Source organism: Phodopus roborovskii, unplaced genomic scaffold (genome assembly GCF_943737965.1).
Source record: "Phodopus roborovskii unplaced genomic scaffold, PHOROB, whole genome shotgun sequence".
In the NCBI taxonomy this organism is placed as follows: Eukaryota; Metazoa; Chordata; class Mammalia; order Rodentia; family Cricetidae; genus Phodopus; species Phodopus roborovskii.
Genome location: NW_026126602.1, coordinates 12,027,695 through 12,052,687, shown reverse-complemented (window position 1 = coordinate 12,052,687; position 24,993 = coordinate 12,027,695). Strand labels below are relative to the sequence as shown.

The following is a 24,993-nucleotide window of genomic DNA, read 5'->3' as shown; positions in this document are numbered from 1 at the left end:
AAATACTGAAACCAGTAGATATGGCCATTTAAACCTGCTTACACAACTACAAACTCGTTTATATTCATAGTCCTACAAAATGGCTATTAAAGTTATGTTTGAATGCTGAAAGATCAGTGCATCTTTTCCTCCTTATGAGACTGAAGCTAGGGGTTTAGTATCATTAAGTTGGAGAGAATGATCTTGCACTGAAGTCTTCCCTTGTCTTTTAAGCGCAACACCAGTAGGACATCTTAAGCCACACTCATTTTATTCAGGAGAGGTCTTGGATTAAGTTATTTTGTTACACCAGTCTTAAAAATTCTTCGTCTGTCGTTATGTGGGGTACGCCAGGTGGCCGGCCTCAAGGACTATTCTGACCTATGAGACTTGCATTTTCAAGGATTCGGAGATCAACGAACGGTATCGGCCAAACTAGTCTCTGTATGTCTGTGGAAACTTAACTGAATCCTAGCTACCGGCGTTCCAGCGCGCCTGTCCTCATCAGTTCTATTAAGAATTAAGAATCACGCTAGAATGCCAAGGCTGCCAGCCCGCGGGGAACGGAATGAAACACTTCTGCCCGCGCAGCCAGAAGACCACATAAGCAGAGCTTCTACAGGGTTTTAGCCGCGAGGGACGTGGCAGCGACGCCGCGGAGACACTGCGGCTCGCGAGCCGAAAGAGCGTTTCTTCCCAGGGACAGGAGAGGGAGCGCGCGCCGAGGAGATCCCCAGCCCCGCCACCCCCGCCTGCGCTGACGCCAACCGGCCCACGGTCCGCGCACCGGAAGTGCACAGGGAGGACCCGCCACGTCCGACCGCCAGCTGACGTCAGCGCGCCGACGTCACGTGCCGACCTTCCGGCGATGGGTGGTCCCGGGCTGAGGTGGGGAGGCGGGGCGGGGGCGGGGCTCTCGGCCGGTTAAGGCTGTGCTGGGTAGGTGGGCGCAGACCGAGAGACTACGGGTCGGGGCTGGGCTCAGCGCGCCGCGAACAAAGGCATCTGCGGCTGTTCCCTGCTCCGCGGAGGACCGAAGCTTCGCGGGACTGAGGCTCCGCGGCTCCGTGTCGGCTTCGGCTCGGCTCCACCGCGGGCGCCGCGGCAATTGCCGCTCAGCGCTGCCCAGGGAGCCTGTCCTGCCCGGGGCTCATGATGGGGCTGATCTTCGCTAAATTGTGGAGCCTTTTCTGTAACCAAGGTGAGGCCGGCGGGTTGGTGGACGCGGCGTCGGCTAGTCCAGATCTCAATCTGGACCCGGCTCAGGGTAGAACTCGGACGGGGACTGGGAGCCCGGGCAGGGGGGCACCTGGTGGCCGGGAATCCCATGCGTGTGCCGATTTTAGCCAAGCAAGGTGGAAACAGATTCCTGCATCCTGTTTGCGGGCCTTTTCCGTGTCAGTGAAGCCAACCGTAGGTCTGATTAGCCGTAGAAAAGTGTCTCCACAAGAACCCAAAACTTTCTTCTTTAACACCAAACACTAGCTTTGCACTGTTGACTTTCCTCTTGTCTAAGCCGGTGCACCTTCACATTGTCTGGCTTGGCTCTGATTTCTGTTCGTTAAGACTCAGGTGTATAGGTTTCTGAAATTTTCACACCCAGGCACAGCTCGCCCCCCCACCCCCCCGTAGGCGTTGAAAAAAAAAAGAAAAAAAAACTAAATGCTTTCGGTTATGTGTAAGATGTTACGTGGCCGTAATTATTCTAAAACAGGTCAGGAAACACCTAGAAGTTGTAAAACCTGTTCCGAGTTATAATGAGCTGTGATGTCTTGATAAGAGTTAGTACCGGACAGAAAGGGGGCCCAGTAATAAAAGTCTTGAGCACTCTAACAAAATGGTTTCGGAGACCAGTTTTTTTTTTGTTTGTTTGTTTATTGGGTTTTTCTCCATTTGTTTCACTTTGTAGGACGTGATTTATAAACTAGTTTTGTTTTTATGAGTACCAATTCCTTACCATTATGATGCTTATCTGATTTGTAGATTTAAACAGTGCAATACATGTAAATGGCTTTAGTTTACTTGTCCCGTGGTTTGATTTAAAAAACAAAACTTTTTCAAGCTTATGAGTATAAATACATACAAACACACTAACATATGTGTTTATGTATTTAAGTGCCACAGATAAACACCGTTTTTAAGTGACTTTCAAGTGTCCAGAGCTCAGCTCCCCGAGGTGTTACCCATAAATGCAATACATTATTCTTTTGCTTTTGTTTTTGTTTTAGCAACTTAACATTTTCTAATGCTTGTAAATGTACCATGTCAAGGAATACTTCAATATATAATTATATATTACACAATTAAATTTGTGTAAATACAAATAAATTACACATGGTTTAACACACACACCAGAGCTTAGGCAATAAAAATTATCAGTGTTGCTTCCCCTTTTATAGCTGGTTATTGGTGTCCTTTATCTCTGTTCATTAGAGTATTCCATAACCAGACTAGAAAGGGGCAGGGAGAGTGAAAAGAGCAACCATTGAAGATGATGAAGCCTTTATGTGGTCCATGCCCATCTTCACATAATTGCTTGAGCTTCCATAGCCCCTTACTGCTTAAAATTTCTTAAACTTCCTGCTGAAATTGTGGAGCTTTGAGGCTGTGTCATTTTATTCTCATTCATGATTAATTTCTTAGTCGGTAAACCAGCTCTCCAAATTAGACATAGTAGCTACAGAGATTAAGAACAGGATACTACCCTGTGCTTGCAGAGTGCTCAAGTGTTAGTGTAGGAAGTTGCTTTTATTTCTCAGTGTGGAATGGTGGCGCCAGGGAAGCACGTGATCATCCTCAGGTGGTTCTGTCAATCCAGCAGGGTAAGGGTTACCTGAACTTGATGATGAATGCAAGTTTGGGATAAATGCAAGGCAGGCATGTTGGTGAAGGCAGTTGGACTAACGTGTGAAAAGAATACGTTGAAGACACCTAAGGAAACAGCATTGTTTAGTTAGACTATACAGTCATAGTTTCATTTGATGCGATGGGAGCGGTAGCCAGGGAACTATACCAAGGTTCTTACATGCTGGCCCAGACAGTACACTGAATACGCAAAGCAATGGGGAATCAATAGAGTTTGGTCGTTAGGTGTTTTCCTAGATATAGAATAATGGGATCAGATTCATGTATTAGTCAGGAAGTTTTGTTTTCTGTATAGAGTTACCACTGTTGGCATTTTCCCTTTATACTGTTGTATACTTCTTATTTAGTGGTGCCCAATTAGGGTGGAATATGGGAATAATATGTCCAAGTCTTCACTTTAGCAGTTAACTTACAGTGGGGCTGCATGGACATCAGGGGCAAGATGTTTGTAAGGTGCAGCCAGTATGAAAGAACTAACAGCAACCAGACTTCCTTATCTTTCTTTGCTCACTCTTATCTTGTTTTTGTGGTTGCTAATGGAGTTCCAAGTATCCTTTCATGTGAGATATCTTTCCTGGGGACAATTGTACTAAACTGCATTGTCTAATGGGACTTTGTATTGTTTCATTATGTAATAGAAGGCTGATAAATTATTGGAGGAAATAGCATGTGGTTGTTCATGTGTTCTTATAAAATACTCCGTGTGTGTGTGTGTGTGTGTGTGTGTGTGTGTGTGTGTGTGTGTGTGTGTGTGTGTGTACGATGTTTAAGCTCTTAAAGTTTTGAAGTTGTTCACCTGGGAGATGTTAGCTGTTGATAAGTATTGCTTTTTCTTCTGGAAGTTGTCTTAACCTTCTCTTTGGGCTAATTCTGCTCTTAATTCCATACTTCTACTGGTTCCCTACACATCAAACAAAATCTGTTCCCGGTCTTCTAGAACATATTTGAATCCTACTTTTAAAAAGTCCAGTCCTTGATTTTATTCAGATTTCTGATCAGGACTCACTAGTTAGAGTCATTCCTTGACAGATTTACCAGAAGCAGCCCACTTCTTGCCTAGCATTACCTCAGTGTAATTACTGGTTTCGAGGTAATGTTTATTATTCTTTGTAATTGTATTATAAATTTCTTTGTTCACTCAGTAGAAGTAATCTCCTTGAGGCATGAACTTTTTCTTATTCACTGTTTTACTCATAGTACCTGGCAAAATATACTTATTTTGGGTGTTAGCTTTTGGTTTTATTTCACAATTTATTTAGCATAAAATTTTGTGTAGTAGTAACATAGACATATTTTAAGTGAAACAATACTGGTCTTAATGTATGAGTCAGTCTTTCAACATTTCTTTCCAGTGTTGTATTCATTTGGAATAGTGTGTCTAGATGGGAGGTTTTGCCATCTAGGAAAAGCAGAAGGCACTTTTATGCATGTTTCCCATCCTCATCCCACCCTGACTTGATGATGATAAAATTCAGTTATACTGAGCTAGTTTGCTCTAATTGTCTTACTGCTTTTCCTTCAGTTTGTTACTAGAGTAAAATCACAGCAGCATCTTAGTTTTCCTTTCCTGGGCTGAGAGACTCTGCTGTGTCTACAGCTCGGTCGGCTCTTACACTTTGCCCATTTTGTACCCAGCAGATGCAATCCCTTTGGCATCCCCAGTGCATAGCTGTTCTGAGTTTTTCATTGCTGCCGTATTAGGGATTGTCTACACTTTGTTGTTGATGTTTTTCAAGACAGAAGCTCTGTAGATCAGGCTGGCCTCGAACTCACAGAGATCCACCTGCCTCTGCCTTCCAGGTATTGGGATTAAAAGCTTTCGATGAGCATGGTGGTGTACACCTTTAATCCTAGCACTTAGGAGGCAGAGTTACCCACATCTGTGAGAATTCAAGACCACCCTGGTCCACATAGTGAGATCCAGGACAGCTAAGGCTATCAAAAGAAAACAAAACAAAATACAATTATTTAAAAGATGTCACATAGGCATCTATAGAGCTGTGAATGGTGGCACACATAACTCTAGCACTTGGGCTGCAGAGACAGGCAGATCTATTTCAGTTCAAGTTTGAGGCCAGTCTGGTCTACATATCTCTTTCAGGGACAGCCAGGGTTATAGAAAGACGGAAACTCTGTTCCTGCCCAAACCATCCCCTAAAAAGGGCATCTATAAATTGTAATCGTTTTTCAGTTTTGGATGCCTGGATATGTATCACTTTATTTTTGACTTATAACTGGTTTAGCTATGAATTGGAAAACATTTCTTTTAGAATTTTGAAGACATTGCCTTGACCTCCAGCTTCCACTATTGCTAAGCAAAGCTGTAGCACTTTGATTTATTTTTCTATATCTAATATATATATATATATATGTATATATATATACATATATATATATTTTAATTTTCTCTATCTCTGGTATGTTAAGTTTCAAAGAGATGTGATTCCAGGTGTGTCTGTATTTGTTTTTGTTTCCCATTCATTTCTGTGGGTTCTTATGCTTTTTCAATTTAAAGATGTGCCTTTTTTTGGTACTAGGAAATTGATCAATAGATTGATTGATTGATTGATTGATTGATTGATTGATTGATTGAGATTTTTAGGGTGTATTCCTTTGTTTTCCTGGACTTTCTATTACCAGTATATTCTAACGTGACTGCCAAAAATGCACATGAACATTTTCTTGTTTGGAACAGGGTTCTAGTCTTAGGGTTTCCTTTATCTTCCAATCTTCTGTTGACTATTTTGGTTTAGCAAATATGTCCTTACTGTTCTGGTGGCATATTTTTATGAAGGCTGTTGTCAGTCTTTTCTTTGACATTGTGTTATTTTCTGTTTCTTTGTAGTTTTTTTTTTTTTTTTTTTTTTTTTTTTTTAACTGCTCTTCACATTGAAAGTGTTCTCCATAATTGTCTTATGCCTCTTCTTTATATCATGGTGGGTTGAAAGACAATCAGTCCTGTAGTCCTGGGCATAGAGCTCAGGGCCTCAAAAGGGCTAAGTAATGCTGCACTCAGAGCCATTCCTCTACCTTTGTGAGAACTTCCATAGCCATTTCCATTTCTCTTTGAGTCGGTATGTAAAATAGCAGTTTCTAAGTCATAGAACAGATAAACTGCTTTCAGTTTTTAGTTGCTACATTTTCTTTATACTCTTGGCAGCAGTGGCCCATGTCCTTACCAACCATTAATGGTATCAGCCTTTAATGTTAGTTATTCTGGTGAGTGTTGGCTGTGCCATTTTTCATGTCCTTACTTGCCATTTGTAGACAGTTTAGATTCTTTACCCATTGGAAAAACTTGTAAACTTTGTGTCATCAAACCAACTCTCTCAAGTATTTGTAATGGGTCTTTGCTTTTAGTAACTTCAAGATACAGCTTCCTTTCCTCCAGAAATGTGAGCTGTTCTGTTAATGTGTGTAATAGACTTCAGTTTTTTTATGCTGTGATGTGAATAGGGGTGGAGTTTCTCTATTTTCACGTGGACATCTGCTTCTTCCATGTAATTTTTATGAAGAAATTTTACTCCAAGTGAATTCCTTTGGAGCTCTTGTAGAAACTCAGATTGTCATTTTAAAAAAGTGAGCCATATCTCTGTGTTTTCTTCTATTGCATTATTGATCTTTAGGCCATTTCCATAATCTCGGTTATGGCCTTATAACCATGATGAGTTTTGAAATTCAGTAGAGTACTGAACTTTACTTAAATAGGAAAAAAAAGAAACAGAGTTTTGTAACTTAAACTACTGCTATTTATTTCCTTCTTTCTACCTATTTTGGATTAGTCTTTTATTACCAAATCCTTAAGGACTTGTCAAATATAAGCATTTCAGAATTGAATATGTCCCTTTTGTTATTATTGATTGAGCCACTTATTTTAATATGTTATAAGAGTTGTATGTTTCATTTATTCAACTGGAAGTATTTTGCATTTTTGTGTGATTTCTTTTTTGACTGGATTATTGATGTTTGTTGCTTAATTTGCATACAATTTTAGTTTTGATTTTGGGATCTTATTGTTTTTGATAGTTTAATCTTGTTTTCTAATGTAGTAAAAAAAAAAAAAAAACCTTCAAGATTTTTATTTTGTTTCACATTTATTGAGACCAGTGACACTTCTGTCATTTTGGGTTCATGTACTATTTACCTTTGGAAAGGAAATTTGTATTTCACACTTGTATACTATTTTGTGAATGTTCCTGCAGTTAAGGTTGCCTCAGTCTTATTCAGATCTTTTTTGTTTTCATATGTATCTCTTACATAAGAGCACATTGCTGTGTCTTTGGAGCCCATTGTGAAACTTGCCCTGTTAAATTGCTTGGTGGAACTGACTGATGCAGCCCTTGTTTGTGTGTGTGATATAGTCTGCCTCTTCATTGATGTGTTTCCTTTGTTTGGCTTCTGCTGTTTGTTGCTCTGTTCTTTTCCACTTTAAGTGTTAAGTGACTTTTTGTAAAAGAGTTCCTTTCTTTACTGACTATGTACTATAAAGTTTTAAGAGAGGGATACAGTTATTTCATATTTGTTCATATTATTTTTATTGATGACAATCTCTTACCTAAAATGTCTTCATGTTGTTTATATTTGTAAAGTATGTGTTTGCAGAAAACATATTGTCAGTTGTTTGGCCAGTTTTTTTTTTTTTGTTTGTTTGTTTGTTTTTTTCATGGTTTGTGAACTACAGCTGCTGTATTTTTCTTCCTGGTGAGACATCAGCTGACATTCCTGCCTTCCTTTTCTTTGTGTATCCTGATTTTTTTTTCCTTCCTTTCTTCCTTCCTTTCCTTCCTTCCTTTCTTGTTGCTTTCATTGTTTTCCTTCAAATTTTTTTTTTTGCTTTATAACAAATTAGCTTTTTTGAACCTACTTTTTCTTTGACAGTTTTCCTTTTGAAATTTTGTCATCTTCTCAAATTGGATTATTTTTCACATTTTTGTACACACCTAGTTTACTCTTTCAGTTTATAGTTCCACATTTTCTCAGTTGAATGAATCATTATGGATTCATGAACTGTCTAAGATACAAACATTCAGGCTCCATCTCTGGTATCAAAGGTAGGGTTTTGGGTCAAGGTGTAAATTATTTTTCAACTGTAGTACTTCTCAGAACAATCTAAAAGCACATGGGTTAGATGCTTGAACATCAGCCTCCCAGAACAGAGCCTTCAGGTCTGAAGTCTTTCCAATACTTTTGTTCAGGTTTTTGAAGAAGGACATGCCCATTATCTCCTCAGACACTTCAGTGGTAGCAGTTAGTTACTGTGGAGGACCTACTCAGCCTTTGATGATGCTCTGCCTGTAGTTAGTTCTTTGGAGGAGCTACTTAGTCTTTGATGATGCTCTCCCTGCATTTAGTTCTTTGGAGGAGCTGCTCAATCTTTGATGATGTTCTGCCTGTACTTAGTTCTTTGAAGGACCTGCTCAGTATTTGATGCTGCTCTGGCTGTATTTAGTTCTTAGGAGGAGCTACTTAGTCTTTGATGATGGTCTGCCAACATTTAGTTTTTTGGAGGATCTGCTCAGTCTTTGATGATGCTTTGCCTGTATTTAGGGTTTTGTTTGTTTTTTTTTGTTTTGTTTACCAGAAGCTTGTTGAACTTGTTATCTGATGAACTATTTTTTACAGTTGTTAAAGTAGGGTTAGGACTCACATCTTGGCTAAAGTGAGGAAGCATCATACTGGGAAAGCATCATACTCAGACTTACAGTTTATTGTTAATAAAGTATACTTTTATACAACGGAGTTAAGGAGAAGTTAAGATGTACAACATGATTATCTTTTTCCTTAGACACTTAGCTTCTTGGTAAAAAAAACTGTATTTTTAACATTCATAGAGATCCTATACTCATTTTAAGCATTTGATGTATGAAGGAATTAAAAAAAAATGTAAACTTTTGTCTCCATACTGCTTCTGATATGTAATGTTCAAAGATAACCAGCAAGACAGTACATTATATAAAGCCCTGTCCCAGGATTCAAATATCAGCTAAGATCATCTTTCCTTCCAGTAGTGTGATGTTGGGCAGGCTGTGTAGCCTGAGGCCTAATATCTTAGTTTGGGCAAACACTGTGACCTAAAAGCAAGTTGGGGAAGAGGGGGATTTATTTATTTGACTTCCACGAACTCAAATAGGGCAGGATCCTGGAGGCAGGAGCTGATGTAGGGGCCATGGAGGAGTGTTGCTTAGTGGCTAGGTTCACATAGATTTCTCAGCCTGCTTTCTTGTAGAGCATAGAACCACCTGCCCAGGGATAGCACCACACACTGTGGGCTGGGCCCTCCCCCAATAATCACCTATTGAGAAAATGCCTTGCAACTGGATCTCATGGAGGCATTTTCTTAACTGAGGCTGCCCTCTGATGACTCTAGCATGTGTCAAATAGACACACAAAACAGCCAATACACCTAATTTCCACATCAGTAAAATTAGAAGTGATGGCATTCTGTGACAGGATAATTATGACTATTAATTTATAAAATATGCATTAAACATAGTGGCACGCAGCTTCATCTCAGTACTCAGAGGCAGAGAGAAGCAGGCAAACCTCTGAGTTTGAGGCAAGGCTAGTCTGCATAGTTTGAGGCTAGCAAGGGCTACAGAAGGAGACTTTATCTTTAAAAGGAAAAAAGAAAAATCACTTAAGAGTTTACTTTTTTATTACTAACGTTTCTTTCCTTAGATGAAAGGTTAGCTCTTACTATTCAAGAAACGTACTGATGGGATTTTACAAGTGTTTACCTTCAGGACTTTTGAAGTAAGTGTTGAATCATCAGATGGACATGATACATTGACTCTAACTGTTGAATCATGAGATAGATTCGATACATTGAATAGATACATTGAGTTGCATTGGGAGAGCCTGGGGAACTAGACAGGGAAGTTAAAGTTTTTGCAGTAATTCAGACATATTTTGTGGTAGGACTACCACACATGTGCTGCATCATAACTGACATTTTAATTAACTTAGTAATGTGATGGTTTACATACTTAATTTATATAAAACTTTCTGTAGTCATGGTATTGATACAGACCTTTATACCTAGAAGGAAGCAGTCTGTAAGTTGTGAAATTTCTCATATACATTAAAAAGAAGTTTACCATTTTATAATTTTTTAACAATATGGAATTTTAATGTGATTACTTAAATTTTCAATTTTTAAAATCTTGTCACTATATAGTGCTTTTCTGATATTTTTTTCCCCCAATAGTATTATTCTGTTCAGTAACATGTGGTGTTCTGGGCCAAAACTATATACACTTTTGTTCATGTTAGAGAAAGTAAAGAAAATTCAGGAAAAAACTTAATTTTTCTTGTTTTTTGTTTTTGAATTTTCTCCTTTAATTTCCTGTTCACCATTTTTCTACCTGTGCTTATCTACAAACATGACCCTAAACCTAAAATATGACTGCTAACAATCTGTTTCTCTTTTAGTTTTTCTTGTTTGTTCTCATGTGGGGCAGTGCCTTACTGTGGTAGCCCAGCTAGCCTCAGCTCTCCCAGTCCTGCCACTCTTCCCAGCTTTCTACAGAGGATGCACATTTCCGTGTGTGACCTCCATCATGAGTATTCCTGCCTTGTGCTCAGTGACAGCAAGTTGAATTTAATAATTCATCTCAAAATGACTAGAGTCCATCTGATATTTCAAAACCTGTTCTAAATAACCAATTTAGGCTGTTTGAGACAGTGAGTTGAATATTTAGTTTTCCTGAGAACGTGGCTTAAGGACTTAGAAGAACATTGACTTTTCTCTCTGTACCTTGAGAATCAGGTGGGATTTTAAATATGTCAGTACAATTTGAGTTATCTAAAGTCTAGTGAAATAGAAATCTGTACTCCCTACACTGAGGTCAAACTGACTTTATATTACATTAAATGACATTAATGCCCCATCATATTATCAGCAATTTTGACTTTGGGGATATTTGGGGATAGATTCCTTCTCCTTTGCAATCAATATTACCTTGATCTCAGTAACTTCTTAAAAGGTTGTTTTTTTTTTGTTTTTTTGTTTTTGTTTGTTTGTTTGTTTGTTTTTTTGTCTCCCCCCCCTTTATAACCTCATGGGTCAACAGATGCTATCAGTTACTGCTGAATAATGCAGATAGTACATATTTATAAATACCTTTTGACATTTACTTTAGGTTAGCATGGCACAGATGAGTGAACTTATTAATACTTAAGCGACATCACAGGAAGTGTTTCTGACACAGGTCAGGTGATTTTGTTTCCTACACATGAGTTGTATGGGTGTGGCCTATGGATTATGTGCAACCAAATGACAGCAGTATAGAACAAGTGTTGTCATATTTTTGAGCCTGGGGTCCCTCAGACATCACATAGTACTGTGTGATCTGCAGCCTGTGTATCGACTGGAAACAGACCACTCTGGCCCAGGCACCTTTAAAAGGCCTTGCACCTTATTAATTGAAGCATTACATAGGGACAGTACATTCAGGGTTTGTTTGTTCTGTTGGTTTTTCCTTAGAAGTAGATTCTGTATACACACACTCACTACTTTCTGCATTTTCCTCATTGCTCTTTGTGTGATTAAAAACTTCACTAATGAGGGTTGCATTATTTAGCCATTGACATACTCAGGTAGCTCTTAAACATAGGCAGCTGGCAAGAGAGATGCAGTCACATAACAGGGTAATTGGCCTTATTTGAACATGGCCTTTACTAGCTGGCCTTTGAGCCTGTCATTCTTCCTGTATAGACTATTGATATGTCTTCAGAGCTAAGGTATAAACTAAACTGCATTACTTCATACATTTACAGAGGACAATCCTGTAAGAAATCTGAAATTGTGTGCTTTGTTATAATTGCCAGAGTTCCCTATAAAGTGAAGAGAAAGGGATCTGAAGGATAAGACCCTAGTGTTTGAACATGAAGTCAATACCCTGTCCACCACCAAAGTATCTTTCCTTTGGTTCACTCTGAGACCAACCTTTCAAAATGATGCATTATTTATGAGTGTAAGAATCAGGGCTTTAAAACTATGAGCCTCACCTGTAGTAAGCTTTCTTGTCAGACTATCTTTGGATTGCCATTCCCTCATGGAGACTTATTTATTATTATGAAAGCTTGTCCATAGCTTAGGCTTTTTCCCAACTAGCTCTTAAATGAACCTGTTTTTATTAATCTGCATTCTGTCACATGGCTTTTACCTTTCCTCAGTAAGGCATGTCCAGCTTGCTCCTAGTCTGCCAGTCAAATCCCTGCAACTTGATGCCTCTTCTTCCTCTCTCTCCCCAGAAAGCTTGCCTATACTCTCCTGCCTAGCTATTGGCCATTCAGTTATTTATTTAACCAATTAGAAGATTCTTTGGCAAAGACACATCTTCAAAGTGTACAAATATTCTGCAACACTCACCATCGTACAAAATGGTTTAAAAATAGTCACAGTTACCCACATGAATTATTTCAACAGTGAACCATCTGGTGCTGCTACCCATTCTTTTCCCTAAGCAGGATTTCTGGGCAACCAAAGTTTGCTGTTCCGGTGGCTTTTTTCTCACTGCTGCAGTCATACTGAGGTCTCTAGAGCTAGGCTGTTAAAAAGATTGAGAATGTCTGGTGCCAAGCAGTCTGTTTGTTCCTATGCTGATAGAGTGCTCTTGTTCTTATTCTTTAAGAACAAACCTGGGGAGCATGTCCAGGTGCATTCCATTAGAACCTAGGGAATTCAAGCCAGTAGCCACAAAAAGAAAATTAAGTCAGTTGTAATCATTTTGTTGTTCTCCAGAGTAGCTTTTGCCAACATGAAAATAGACTTTCCACTGTCTACTTGTCCTGTAATATAATACAGATAGTTGTTACTGAAAAATATATCATTGGAAGGCAGAGAAGTTTGTCCTCATAACTTGTCCACAAATTGTACTTTGTCTTTTTGTTAGTTGTGGCACTGTTAAGGCTTAAAAATGTATTAACAGTATTTTGATACTCATTAGAGTTTATCATTAGAAGCAAGGCTCTGAAGTGAAGTGTTTCCACTATTGGACTTTGTTATAAGCATGTATTCCAGTTGGCCTGGTCCCAGAGCTGTGCCAGCCCCAAATAACATTCTGAGACACTGTATAGATATAATGCTGTTGGCCAGTTACTAGTTTCTTATCGGCTAGCTCTGTCTTAAATATTAACCCATTTCTGTTAATTTAAGTATTTCCATGTGGTCTTATCTTACCAGAGAGAGGGCCTGGCATTCTTCTCTCTCGGTCCTACATCTTGAATCTCCTCCCTACTACTTCCCAAATCCTCCTAGTCTCCTAGTCCTGCCTATCTTGCTTTCCTATTAGCCAACAGTGCTTTATTCATTAACCAATAGGAGAAACATTTATAGAATGACATCTCCCATCAGGGCTTCATATATGTTGTCTCGTTTCTCTTTTCTTCCTTTACTTTAAGGTAGCATCTTATTTGTAGGCCAGACTGGTCTTGAACATAGGAACTTCCTGAATGCTAAGCTTACAGGTTGGTGCTACACTGTTTCTTTTTGCTTAAGTTATGAACATATCACCATAGTGCTAAATATTACTACATTCTTCTCAGGCTACCAATTGTTTTGCTATTATATTGCTGCTTTATGTTAGAAGCAAGTTTGGATCTTAAAGGAAGATATCACCACTCCAATTAAAGTGTCTCTACCAGGTGAAACTTTGCTCATGATCAAGAGGTTGCACTCCAAAAAGCAAGCTCTCAGATATGCACTTAGTAGTTTTTGTTCTGATAGGAGTGGGAAGACTGTCTTTTCCCTATTGGCTGGGGTCTGACTTCATGGTCTTTTGAAATTAGCTTGTTTTAAAAGAATAGGTGCAAAGGAAATGAAGGGGAGGGGTCTGCCACTCTAATGCAAGTGCAGGGCCTTTGTGCAAACAAAGGTTTTACTTTGGGGGCATCTGGGGGAGGGGTTAAAACATCTGCATAAAAATCTTACAAGTTCAAGGCCTGCGAGATAAAATGATATGAATTCTTTGTCATAAACACAGGTTTTTTAGTATTTGATAGAAAAGACTTATTTAATGTCTCTTATACTTGTAAACTTAATATGGTCACCCACTGATGTCTGTGGATGCTTCTAAGCTCTGCTGTCATTCTTGGGCATATTTGTCTCTGTGGAAATTTGAGAAAATTTGTCAGGGTGAAGATGTGGGTCAATCCTACCACATTGTCTCTTTGACTGTTACACATTTAATGGTCTTTAAATGGCAGAAGACCTACATTCTTGGCTCACACCTGATACCATTAACCTTTAAACTATTTTCTAATCTGATGTGAGAGTAGAAATGTCCCTGGAGTCCTCAGCCAGAGTCCCATTCTGGGGGTTCCACAGCTACCCATCCCCACAGGCCAGTGGAAGACACAGTGATGTACACTGAGAAAAGCAGCAAGCTAGTGACAGAATTGCCTCTCTCCTGTATACTTGTGGAGCATCCCTCCCTGCCCTACCGAGGCACTGTAGCAACTAACTCCTTAAGGAACATTTTCTTCTAGAGGAGAATTTTTTAATGTATATTTGTGCTTTGAAAATGTCATGCATGCATGCATACCTTGTATTTTGATCACAGTTACTGCCTACTCCTCCCCCAACCACTACTTATTCCTCCCAGATCCACCTCCCAGATCTTCTTAACCTCCCTCCTGACATTGTATCTCCAGTCCACTTCTACCCTTTTTCCTTCCCTCTCATTTCCTCTTTCCCTTCTCCCTTGCTGTCTGCTCTCCCTCCCTCTTTCTGTCTCTCCTCCCCCATCCACCAAGCTGCTCACTTATTCTTGGGTGTGAGCCCATTCATTGGAGCATGGGTGACTACCTGGAGTCACACCCTTGAGAAAACTGAATCTCCCTCTTCACAGGAGCCATCAACTAATAGCTTCTCAGCTAGGGGTGGGGGCTTGTTGAACCCCCTATGTTCCAAGAGAGAGGAATTTTGAACGTACTCTGAATAGATTTGGGGGGATTTTCTATCATAATTCAAAACAGATTTCCAAATAGGTACTACTTAACAGAATAATTAGGCCTAATAACTGCCTATAACAAAATGGTTATTTAGTGCCTGTCATCAGAAGGCGCAAGGCTTTTGTTGGACAGTGTCAGCAGAACCATCTACTTAAAATGATTACATAAAACATGTTTCAGTAACAACTATTGAAGGCTAAGTAATCTGCCAATTAATGTAAAAATAAAAGTCTGTCTGCTAATGGAAAGAGCATTGCAGTTTTCAGCAGTAAATGTAATTTTTTAAATGAAAGGCAAAAATGTTGGTACATGTGGGTGGGAAAATTTGCTTATGTTAAAACAACTTAAAGCCAATTTGAACAGCAGACTTTGAACAGATGTATAGAACCAACATTTTGCATTCACAGTTTAAGTCATGATGTTGGATTTTTATTTGAGTGACCCTGCCTCTACTCCTACATGACCAAATTCTATGTTTCTAGCTAACCAGTCTAAACATGTTTACAGAAGGACTCTGTCGAACTCACTGTAGAGGCTTGTTTCACTCATGGCAGGTCCTTACTGCATAAAGTTTCCTCTCATAATGCTTCAGTAGTGGGTGCTTACAAGATGAGTCTCAGTTATAATCACCACTGGGGGAAGCCTGTACTGTAGCTCTCGCGCAATAGTGTACATGTTCATGACTTGTTTTCTTTTTTGTAGAGCACAAAGTAATCATTGTGGGGCTGGATAATGCAGGGAAGACCACCATTCTTTATCAGTTGTAAGTATTGGTGCCTACTTAATAGTGTTAAAAAACTTTGTTTTTATAAGTAATGAGATGGCTTTGTTTTCTTTTTTTAATATTTTTTTCTTATTTTACATATGGATCCCAGTTCCCCCTCTCTCCCATCCTCCCATGCTCCCCACTGCCTCCCCCCCCCTCCATCCCATCCTCCATCCACTCCCCAGGGAGGGTGAGGCCTTCATGAGGGATCATTAAAATCTGTCAAGTCATTTGGGGTAGGGCCTAGGCCCTCCCCCATGTCTCTAGGTTAAGGGAATATCCCTCCATGGGGAATGGGCCCTGGAAGTCTGTTCGTGCACTAGGGATACTGGTTTCACTGGCAGAGGTCCCATAGATTGCCCAGGAAGATGGCATTCTTTCCATTTTTAATGACACAATAGACTTAGACATGTAACTTTTTCTGTTTTGCTAAATAAAAAAGTAAAATAAAATATCATAGGCTCGTTAAAGCCTCCACCAAGTACTCACCTTCTGACTTCCCAAGAAAGATTGGACTTTAATATTAAACTGAAATAAAATACAGATTATCCTGGGCTGAGGTAATGAGACGATGCTGACTTAATGAACACTTCCTGAAGGAGCCCTGGGTGAATAGAGTGCTGTCTCTGGGAAGCTGCTCTCCCCTAAGAGCTTTGGGATTGTTTAACAGAGCCAGACTTTTCTGAACTGATGGTGGTCAAAATACTACTTTAGTAGCTTTCAAAAGGGAGAGGCTTGAAATTCTCAGAAATACATTAAGACTCATCATCAGTAAATGTTAACACCTCATGAATCCACTGTTAGAGGATTTCCCGTTCTTTCAGTGCCAAAGACATGTTAAGCTATGGAAATGGATTTGTATACCCAGAGCATTTTAATAAATAGTCACACAGTACTTGGCACTGTTATATAAATCTCACACCCCCCCCCCCCTTCTCATCTTGCATTTGAAGCCCAGCAGATCAGTTCCTACAAGACACTGGTCTAAACTCCTAGCACTACAAAAGAAAGTGGGGGAAAAACAGCATTGTTAGCCTTCAGCTTGCCAAAGCTGCTCACTTGCCTACTGCCTAACTAACACATAGCTCCTTACAGGTTATTATTTCAGGGCTGAATCATTCCTTTTCTTTAGTATATTCTCATTCATCGGCCAAAATGTTTTTAAATATCATTTAGCCTTCAATATAAAGCTCATATATCTCTGAAACCTCTTATCTTTGATAGTAGTCTTGTACATAGTGTCAAACACATAACCTATGAAACTCAAGAGAAAATTGTGTCTTCAAATACATGTTATCATGGAATGTTATCAGCAAATATATGTATTTTGAAATAAGTATTTATGCAATTAGTAAGATAATACAAGTGATATGAGAATCAATATTCTAGATATAGTTCATTTTAAATAAAATTTCTATTTGTGTGTGACATTAAGACTATATAGGTTGATAAGCCTAAATTAGTTTTTATGGCTGAACTAACTCACTTTGCTTACATAGACATTCAGGAAAATGATGCATAGAACTGAGTTATTACTACTTTTGCAAGTATCGATATCACAGTTATACAGAAATTGCTCTTTCAAGGTGGAACATTGGTTCTGATACAGTAACTGGTCATATTGGCATTTTGCCCACAGACATTCAAACCCACACCACTTTCTTCTCATCTTTGTGTGTGTCAGGCTTACAGTTCCTCTCATTAAGAAGCAGAAAACTGTCTTCAGGGGTTGCCTGATGTTTACATCTTTATTTGTACAGGAAGTCTCCAAGCTTCTCTTTCTTGTGTCAATGATCATTATGATTGGTATACGTAGGAAAGGTTGACATCTTTTTAAAATGTAGAGAGAAAATGTGTTTGGGGTTCTTCAAGATTTACAAAAGAATTTTCAATGGTGTCTTTCAACAGCTTAATGAATGAAGTAGTTCATACTTCTCCAACCATAGGAAGCAATGTTGAAGAAATAGTTGTGAAGAACACTCATTTTCTTATGTGGGATATTGGTGGTCAAGAGTCTCTGCGGTCATCCTGGAACACCTATTATTCAAACACAGAGGTATGCCAAAATTACCTTTGAATTTCAATTTTAAAAAAAAATTTTCTAAGAATCAACATCAAAGATGACTAGGCTGTAATGAGGCATGTTAGCAGTTGCCTTTAATAAGGAATTCAGATTTCATCATGGAAGAAAAAGGCAGAGAAAGAGTGCTAAGGAGTTTGTTTTGTTCATGGTGATGCCTCACTGCTGAGACTTGTACAGAGGGAAATTTGGGAATAAGATCCAAGAGGGTGTTTGCATTTTCTTTTCTTTTCTTTTTCTTTTTTTCTTCTATGAGGGGATAGAATAGTCATTGAAAATATTGAAGAGTAAACCTATTTTACTAAAGTCAATAGATTATATACATGCAAAATGTATCTGGCTTACAGAACTTGCTGTGCAGCTCAGACTGGCCTGACACTAGCTTACACCCATCCTCTTGATTCTCTGCCTCTTAATGACTGGGATTATAGGTGTGTAGCACCATGCCTGGCCCAGATCCTTTTCAGCTGAGAGCTTACCCTGGCTCAGGCCATCCTCACAGTGGCCCTCTCAGAGCCCCATGGACTGGAGAAAAATGACACGGACTGAATATCAGATCTTCCCACAATCTACGAGTTTTACACAAATACCTGGTGAGGGAAGGGATAAAATATTTGAATCATAGTTTTTCAAATAATATCCCAGATTTTTACATGTAATTAATGTGAAAAATAAGCTTGCAGGCCATCCCTGGCCATCATTATCATTTTAGAGGTTTTTGTATTTTTTTCCACTGGGATTACAAAAAGCAAAGAACATAGAATTTTTATTATATATTTATTGAATATTTTGAAAACATGGGAAGGAATTGCTTGTGTTAAAAGTAAAGTAAAGGAGTTACTCAAGAGAAGCCACTCTAAATATATGAACTTCTTCAAAGTCTCTTGCACAAGAGAATGGGTTCCCAGTGTTCTGTTGCTGACAAGAATGTAGAAGCAATCATGTAGGCCCATAGGAGTGACTAAGGAACATAGTAAGGATCATCTGTAGAGATGAATGTGTTGGTCTCTGATGGGCCTGAGAGGGCAGTTCATGGGAACATTCTGCAGAGAGCATGTCTGCAACTTCACTGTGGAGCAATTTCTCCACAGGAAACCTTCTGGGGTATTGTTTCCTTTTAATTATTACTTATTAGTTCTGTATTAGCTTGGGGAATTCATCTGTATTATCTTCATGTGTACCTGTATGTCTGCCTAGAGGCAGATTTTTTTTTTTTAATGACCATAAAGTACATTTTAGTTTTATCATTTTGAAGAATGGCATTTAGTTACACATGCAGGCTTTCTTTGTAAGGAGGTACAGCTAAGAAATCATGTTTTCTAAAATGACATCATATAAAAAGTGTAATGCAAAGAATTTTTGGTACATGAGTTGCCTTTTAAAATAAAATAATAAAAGACTCTGTGGGTCTGCATTTACTAATAGAGTTTTCTGTGTGAGCTATTCAATATAATGCATGAGCCAGAGTGGCATGTTGCCAGTATACCACACCTGTAATGGCACTGGGCTATCTTCTTTGTGGGGGTTGGGCAGCACAGAAATGGTTGATAAGCAAATATGGTTATAAGCCAGCTGGATACATATTTGTAAAGTAAAATACTAAAGTATTTTAATATGCTCAGGTAACAGATACTTTTCCAAAGTTCATTGTCAAAGCTTACTGCTGACTCCAGCTGTGAAGAAAAGCAGTTCTTATATGCAAATGGATTAAAGGTGATTCAAGCTGAACTGAGTGTACTTCAAGCAGTTAGCTTAAAAGGGTAGTTGCTGAAATTGCTGACAATCTAGGCTTAGCCTGCATCCAAACAAAGATATCTTATTACTGATCCTATTTGCATTAAATGTTCTTTTTGTAAACCATTGCTACATGTATATCTCAATTACCACAAAGAATTTATTGCAACACACCAGCATGGTCCTTTACATTTGCAGACTTAGATTCTAGGAAAAGATTTTGTGAGGTGATGTTTCACTAATCACTTTGTTCACCCTTGTAATCTTGCATTGAGAAATTCCTTATTTTAAGATGGCCTCCCAAAGTAAGTATCTCCATTGTAAAGTAAGGGGTTCTAAGCATTAATTCCTGATAGCTTCCTCTCATTAACCCAGTTACTTCCCAATATTCTGGCCCCCCCCTTTTTTTTTTTTTTTTTTTTTTTTTTGCCATGCTCTCTTTGTTTTTAGGTGGTTATCCTGTAAGTTGATCCCAGCCTCTTTATTATAACTTGGCTTGTATTGTTCCAATTTATAGGAGGAATGACAGTATTTACTCCTGAGTTTTTAACCCTTTCTTTTTCCACCTTATTTGGTTTAGTAACTCTTTTTCCATATTTTCTTGGGTAGCAAATTGCTTTTATTTAGTTTTTTATTTGCTTGTATTTTTATTTTTTAAGAGCTACTTTAGACATTCTCTCTCTCCTCTCTTTCTCTCTCACCTATCTCCCACCTCATTCCACCACAACACAAAGATATATACACAGAGATTCTCCAGTTTTCCTTGCTTTTCCTTCCATCACCTACATCTTAGCATATTAATGTCAGTACTTATAACTTAGCACATTTCAGCATACTTTCTTCTTGAGTTTTTATTGATGAAATTACTAATGCAGAAAATGTCTTATTCGTTATTTCTTGAAAACACATTTTTCTGCCAATTTAATTCTTCCTTTAATAGGCAAAAGACTTTATACAAACAAGTAATCGATTATTAATTGTCTAAAATTCAGTGGTTCTCATCCTTCCTAATGCTGCAGCCCTTAACTACAGTTCCTCATGTTGTGGTATCCCCCAACCAAATTACTTCATTGCTACTTCATAACTGCAATTTTGCTGCCGTTATTAATTGTAATGTCAATATCTGATATGCAGGATATCTGCTATGCAACACCTGTGAAAGCATCATCCTATTCCCCCCCCCCCCAGTTAGTATAAGTGGATGGTGGAATGAAGACTTTGAGTTTAATGAAAGAGTATTAAATTCCTATTTTGTTGTAAATATTACTTTTTATTACCCAGAATCAGGAGCTTTGAAAGGTTAGGTTGGTCTTGCTTTTTGATTGCTGAGCCTGCAAGTTGCCTTCTTGCTAGCTTCTGTGTTAAGCTCCCTCTGATGGAAAAGCACTCATGCTCCATAGCAGAGACGATGCCCACTGAGACCTAATGTCACTGCAGTGGTTTTGTAGAGAGTTGAACGTGCCACTTATTTTCTCCTTTTATCTTAAAATTGCCTTCTAGTTCATCATCCTTGTTGTCGATAGCATTGACAGGGAACGACTGGCTATTACAAAAGAAGAATTATACAGAATGTTGGCTCATGAGGTAAATTTTGAAAGTAAATGTTTAAAACATGAAATAAGTTATCTGTGTACTGGTTTTGTTTTGTGCAAAGATTAATGTGAAACAATGTTGGTCATTTCATCACAAGCAAAACTTTATATATTAAGCTGAGTAAAAATTACATATTTTCAAGCCTGTTATTTTGTTTGCTACAACTATTAAAAACGGTCTTATTTTTTTCCAGAATTAAAACTACTGATTCATGCTTTTAAAAATTGATAAATTGAGATTAGGAGAGGGGAGCAACAAAATTTATGTCTTTAAGCCAAGAGTTTATAATAACTTTAATGAATAATTTGAAGTAACTTGATTATAAATATTTGAGATGTAAAAAGTTGACAATAAAGTATATTGTTGCACATTCTATTTAACATAAGGTGTGAAATGCATTGTGAGCTCTTTCCAGTCTGATTTTCTTTCCTTATTTATCTTGACTCTTAATGTAGTGACTGATATTCCTGTGCATAGATGTGTAAAAATATTAAATTCCATGTTATCTTTCTGTGATTTGTACTTTTTTATATTAATTTTATAAGTTGGCATATAAAGTAGTATTAATGGTATTTTCATACAGTGTCATTTTATTTTGTTGTTAAACCCCTCTGCTTGCTTTCATCAGCCCTCCTCCCTAGCTTCCTTTGCTTGTTTGTTTTAAAGACAGGGTTTCACTGCATAAAGTGCTTTAGCTGTCCTGAAACTAGCTTTGTAAATCAGGCTGTCTTTGAACTCACAGAGATCTGTCTGCCTTTGCCTCTCTCCCTCCTGAGCACTGGAATTAAAGGCCTATGCTACCACAATTTTTTTTTCCTTCTATATTATATTACATCCTGACTGCAGTTTTCCCTCCCCCTTTTCCAGTCTCTCTCCTTACCTCCCCTCTCTCTCCCCAGATCTGACCCTGTCTCTCTTCAGAAAAGAGTAGGTTACAATAAGACCAGACATATGTCATCACATCAAGGTTGGACAAGACAGTACAGTAGGAAGAAAAGGATCCCACAAGTAGACAAAAAGTCACACAGCCCCGCTCCCACAGTTGGGAATCCCACAGGAACACCAAGCTGTTCAGGCGGTGGTGGCACACACTTTTATTCCTAGCACTTGGGGGCAGAGGCAGGCAGATCTCTGTGAGTTCAAGGCCAGCCTGATCTACAGATCGAGTTCCAGGACAAGTTCCAAAGCTACACAGAGAAACCCTGTCTTCAAAAACCAAACAAAATAATTCATTAGGTGTATACCCAGTCATGGTATGACTTGGGTCATATGTCTTTCTATTTCTAGCTTTTTGTGGGAACTTCATACTGTCTACCATAGTGGCTGCATTGGTACTCACCCCTACCAGCAATGTAAACATGAGCTTTAGCAATGTTAATATGTGCATAGCTTAAAAAAATATGTACATAGCTGAAGTCCATTGCTTTCAGTAGTGATACTAATTCATTGTGTAAGTATGTCACAGTTGATCTATTTTGTCAGGTTATGTCATATTGTTTTGATTGAAAAAAAAATAAACAAAAATCAAAGCCACAGTGAACACTATTCAGTAAGTTTGAGTTCTGTAAAGGCTAATAAGTTTACCTTGTTCTCACCTACGTAGAGTATCACACATATAGTATTAGTGTTTAATCTGACGTTTATTTTCTTTTCAATCTGACCATTTCCATCCAAAAATAGAAAAATGGCTTAATTACACATATACTTTATTAGGATGAATCATTAAAATGTGATTGTTTTAAAATTAAATATTAGTATAAAATTTTTTTCAATGGGGCGTTTTACCATCGTTAGCAGGGAACATTTTACACTTGCTTCATAGTTTCATTTGTTTTATGATAGTTCACATATTAATTTGATTTGTGATCACGTTTGGCATTTCAGTATTTTGTGTCAATTGCAGGATTTAAGGAAAGCTGCAGTTCTCATCTTTGCAAATAAACAGGATATGAAAGGGTGCATGACAGCAGCTGAAATCTCCAAATACCTCACCCTTAGTTCAATTAAGGACCACCCGTGGCACATCCAGTCATGCTGTGCGCTAACAGGAGAAGGGTAGGTGTGGTCGGGGCTACTCACAAGGTCCTTACAGCTCCAGGACAACTTTACTTCCTGGTCGTCAGTCCTTTCAGTGTTTCTCTTAAAAATGGTTTTTATATTGTTTTTCAATCTTAGAAGTTGGAATAGTCGGGCGGTGGTGGCACATGCCTTTAATCCCAGCAGAGGGAGGCAGATCTCTGAGTTCCAGGCCGGCCTGGTCTACAGAGTGAGTGTCAGGATAGGGTCCAAGGTTACACAGAGAAACCATGTCTCGAAAAACAAACAAACAAAAGTTGGAAATAGTTCTAGTGAACAATTTACCAACAAGTTCTTCATATTTTTTTAAACATAATGCAGTATTTTCAAAGGCACAAGCAGCTTTGGAATTAAATATCTAGAATTGAGATTTTTTGTTCATCTGTTACTTTCATCATTTCCTTGCTAAGCAGAAACTATAATGTCACCCGAATTAAAGAGAAAGCTGTAAGGAAATTACACATTTCCCAGACGGACTTAACTGAGGCAGTCTTCTCCATGAATGTATCTCCTGTATTATCAAGAGTCCTTTCAGGAGGCATACTTCTAGACAAGAAATATTTGACAAATGCCATTATAGTGTACTCTTGCTTTCCTATGAATGTGAGTATAGATAATATGCCAAGGAGAAGCCAGTGTGTCATGTATTATTACCTAGTTTATGCTTAGGATCCTCATATCAGTTTTTATTAATACTCAAAGTCATTTGAAATGTAATAGCTAAGTATAGACTATAGCCAATTCTTTAGAAATTGGGCAAATAAGAAGTTTCTGCTGTTTTTGTTAATAGTGGTTTCAGCTCTTGATGTAAAAACTGAACAAACTTGAGATGAGACCAGAACAGTTTGCAACTTTGTTTAATGGTTAAGATCATTTTGTTTAAGTGGCACTTCCATTACAATTTCATTGGGGATTGCTGTTCCTGACAGAGGCTAGGGATCTGGCTCAATTGGGAGACTGCTTGCCTAGCATACACAAATCCCTGGGTTCTGTCCTGACTACTGCATATACTTAGTGTGGTGGCATGTCTGTAATCTCAGCAGTTGGCAATGGGGTCAAGGCAGCAAGATTAGAAGCTGAGAATTTGAGGCTACATGAGACCCTGTTTCTTGTGGGGGATTAAGAAAAAAAAAAAAAAAAAAGATTGTCACCAAATGTCTGTAAATAGCACTTGACTGTAACAAGAAACTTTAGTTTCTGATCTCTAAAATACTTCTGTCTTTTGTTTAGGTTATGCCAAGGTCTAGAGTGGATGACCTCCCGGATTGGTGTGAGATAATCTTTTGCTTGAAAAAGACTTCTCTATTTATTCCGTGACATGAACATTTTTCCTAATACCTTTGGCTGCTGAGGCAGCAGCATGTTTAATTTATAACAACACAAACCTCTGAGCAACACTTGAATCAAGTGCCGCTGTACTGGAACATAAAGATGTTTTCTTACCTTTGTTTCAGATGCACTAATCTTCAGTCGGATGAGCATAATGTGTAACTATGTTTGCAGCAACAGAACTTTTCTGACTGCTTATTCTAATTATTTGGTGACTGCCTTGTAAAAACTGTTTGTCATATATTTCATGTCATCTGAAGTATTGTTACATCCTTTATAACCCGTTTCTTTCCCTTCTTGGCCACCACTCTCTCTCCCAGGTACTCAGTGCTTTCACAGAGCAGTAGTAGTTGTCATCTACTACTTCTCCGGCACTAAACATTTTGTTCTGTTCTCTACGAGCCTTTTTATCATTTAGACAGAATTAATTACAGTGATGAAAATCTACCTAGAAGCTCGTGTGTGTGTGTGTGTGTGTGTGTGTGTGTGTGTGTGTCTGTGTGTCTGTGTCTGTCTGTCTGTCTGCCTGCCTGCCTGCCTGCCTGTGTGTAGACATCATGAATATTTGCCTTTAAATTCCCCTCACCTCATTGCATATCACAGTTTAATTTTAAGT

At 38.5% G+C, this 24,993-nt stretch overlaps 1 protein-coding gene across 1 annotated transcript; it reads left to right on the top strand.

The window, feature by feature from the left end:
• The first annotated feature begins 868 nt into the window (after positions 1–868).
• Positions 869–24,828, top strand: Arl5b (ADP ribosylation factor like GTPase 5B). Its single transcript, XM_051205733.1, has 6 exons — positions 869–1,180; positions 15,502–15,562; positions 17,474–17,621; positions 20,880–20,963; positions 22,876–23,027; positions 24,279–24,828. The coding sequence occupies exons 1-6, from the start codon at positions 1,132–1,134 to the stop codon at positions 24,325–24,327; spliced, it is 543 nt and encodes a 180-aa protein (XP_051061690.1). The 5' UTR covers positions 869–1,131; the 3' UTR covers positions 24,328–24,828.
• Positions 24,829–24,993: the final 165 nt, after the last annotated feature.